Consider the following 3,050-nt stretch of genomic DNA (forward strand, 5'->3'; position numbering starts at 1 on the left):
TTAAGGAAGTTAAGTAAAAAGAAGTAAAAGTATATTGGAAAGATAAATTTACATGGGGTTTGTAAGAAAAAATAAAGAGAGTAAGTAATAAAATAACATGGAAAATCAAATTTTTATATGGGGAAGCTAATTTTGCACAAATATTGTTGCAAATTGGTGGTGTTTTAATGCAAATGAATCATTCTTTTTTGGACAAAGTTTTAGCCAAATGGGTCGTTTTTTTTGGGACGGAGGGAGTATATATCACACCAGTTTTGTCATCATCATTATGTTATAAAAATTAATAAAAGCCCATTATAATCAATATTTGACCACGTAATAATGACTGTGCCCGTCACACTTTAATCTCTCAAATTCTTTATTCTTATCCTACATTCCGATTATAATTTATAATAATCATCATTTCCCTGGTAAGCCCACCACTTGTTTTTCATATCCAATTTAATTCTAATCCGGTGTGCTTTGAAAAAGTCTTTACTTTTGCATTTTCTAATAATTTTTGCTGATACAGGAAAAAGTCTTTACTTTTAAACACTAACCTTCCTTTTATATTACCTCATTTCCTTAAATTCGTTCATACATCTTCATCCAACACCTAAATCATACCGCCTTTTTATTTCTTAGCATCCAACTTTAAACCAACTCTTGTTTTTATTTCTTCAACTAAACCCACTTTTTATTTTTGTTTTCTTCTCCTTTAAAACCCACTAAAAAATTTAAATTAAATCACCAAAAACAAAGATCCAAACAAAATTATAGATTAACAAATTCAATAATGAAGAGCAAAACTCCTCAAAATAAGTTCATGAAAATCATAACAATCCCTATTAGAGCTCTAGCAAAAGCTAGAGACTTTTACGTCCGAAGCATGAACAACTACGCGGATAGAGCATGCTATGGTGGAGTTTCAACATTTGCCGATCCATTACCGAGAAGCTTTAGCACGAACTCGACTCGATCACGAGACAACGACGACTTCATAGAGCTTGTACGTGCTGCATCAACAAGTACACTAGGGAATAGGATTAATCTTAACACTACATCAACACGTACACTTTCGTCGTCTAATCACGCTACAAACACGGACAATAATAGATTTAAAGCTAGAGATAATTTCAACAATTTAAAGGGTGTTCCAAGGAGTGCAAGCGTTGGTATGGCGAAAATCGAAGAAGATAAGCCTATTGAGTATGATGATAGATTTGATGGTGGTAATAATGTTGGTGTTAATAATGGTGGTAATAAGAAAAATAACAAATTTGGAATTTTTCCTAGGAGTAGGAGTTATGCTGTTGGTTCTACGAAGGGGTCTTCTGCTGTGTTTTGAGAAGATTAATGTGTAATTTTCTTGAAGTTTTTGTTTTATTTAGCTTTGTTTTTAAGAATTAATATTTTTTCGGATCATGAAAAATGTGGTCCTGTTTCTCTGTAAATAGCTTAATGTTATGATTTGAAGAGTGTTTTATATTTTATTGCGACAAGAGTTAGAAATGATTTCTATTTTTTTTTTATAACATCAATATAAGTTATTACCTTATAGTAGCGTTAATAAATAAAAATAAAAATTACTTTTTAGTAACTACAAATTCTTAAATGGACCTAGTTCACATTCATTTATTATGGACCACCAACATTAGACACAATATGATTGTTTTATTAATAAAAAAAAAGTTACTATATTAAAATAAAGGTTATTATGTTGAAATAAAAGTTAGTGTGACATTATAAAAAGCTATAAGAGGTTATTTTTTTTAATGAAATTTTTAATATAATGGTCAATAAGAAGAATAATCACTATGTTAAAATTAGGTCACTATTCAACATAATGTCGAACTTTAAATTCATAATAACATTAAATGTCACACAAGTTTTAAAAAAGGTACTATATATGTTAAAAAAAAAAAAAGTTTACTATATTAAAATTAGGGGTCACTATGTTGAATATAATGCGAGTTACGTATGTATAAACCTTATGTCGGCAATAATATTATTGTAGACCAGGTCCACGCAAGACTTTCTATTGCATGGACTACTTCAAGGCAATTTTGGATAAAGAAAGAGGTGTAGGTGATGAGGAGTGAAATAGGAATATATGTGATGGAGAGACAGATAGAGAAATCGACCATAAAAATGAAAGATAATATTTGTTACAAATAATATGAAACGTTCACTTTTGATAAAGTAGTATAAACTAATGGAATTTATTAACTTTTATCATATAACTTACTAAGAGTTTGTTCATTTCAGCTTAATTTCAGTTCAATTCAGTTCAGTTTAGCTCCAATCATTTCAATTCAGCTTCCAATTTTCTTCTTTCATAAAATATTCATTTTAGCTCAGCTCAGTTCAGTACAGTTCAGCTTCAATCAGTTCATTCAATTCAGTTCAACTCGGTTCGGTGAACTTGCCTTTACTCTTATTTTCTCTCTTTTTTTTGTTAAAATTTTTTTTTTTTTTAAAAAAAAAAAAAAAAAAAAAAAAAAAAAAAACTGTTTAACTTAAATGAATTGCTAACTTACCAAACACACTTATTTTTTCATACTAGTGTTTTGACTTCAAAATGCTTACCGCTACTTAAAACGCTACCACGAATAAACGGGGGCTAAGTGAAATTGTAACGAGGTGGAAAGGGCTTAATTGTTTAGAACTAATCATTTTAAGTGACCAATATAATTGTCAAAGTTATCCTTTTACTCCATATAAATTTAGAACTTTAGGTGACCAATTTTAATATGGATATCAAGCTATGGGTGTTTAGTTTTTTGATTTATTTTTTTCCAAAATAATGTGTTCAAGCTCACTATCATTGCAAACAGATTATTAGTCAATACCATATCAATAATCTACAATCAATCATCAATCAATAACTTAATACTTAAACATACACCGGGAGTGACATTTGTCACATCCTATGTGGTTTTTTCCCTCAAAAATCTACTTCCCCTTTTAACCATTTTTTTTTTTTTGAAACAACAATAATAATATCATTCTAGATTTTTTTTATATTATCTTTAATGATAAAAATATTTCTTTTTATTTGGTGTTCAGAA

General features: G+C 28.9%; 1 protein-coding gene across 1 annotated transcript; it reads left to right on the forward strand.

The window, feature by feature from the left end:
* Positions 1-775: 775 nt before the first annotated feature.
* Positions 776-1,327, forward strand: LOC145640149 (uncharacterized). The gene has a single exon (XM_081691457.1). It carries the CDS (start codon positions 776-778, stop codon positions 1,325-1,327), a length of 552 nt encoding a protein of 183 aa, XP_081547583.1.
* The last annotated feature ends 1,723 nt before the right edge of the window (positions 1,328-3,050 follow it).

This window comes from Chenopodium album, chromosome 7, assembly GCF_948465745.1.
Source record: "Chenopodium album chromosome 7, dcCheAlbu1.1, whole genome shotgun sequence".
NCBI lineage: Eukaryota > Viridiplantae > Streptophyta > Magnoliopsida > Caryophyllales > Amaranthaceae > Chenopodium > Chenopodium album.

What these genes read in the sequence shown, in the direction of transcription:
- LOC145640149 (XM_081691457.1), top strand. Translation starts at nt 776, where the DNA reads ATGAAGAGCAAAACTCCTCAAAATAAGTTCATGAAAATCATAACAATC.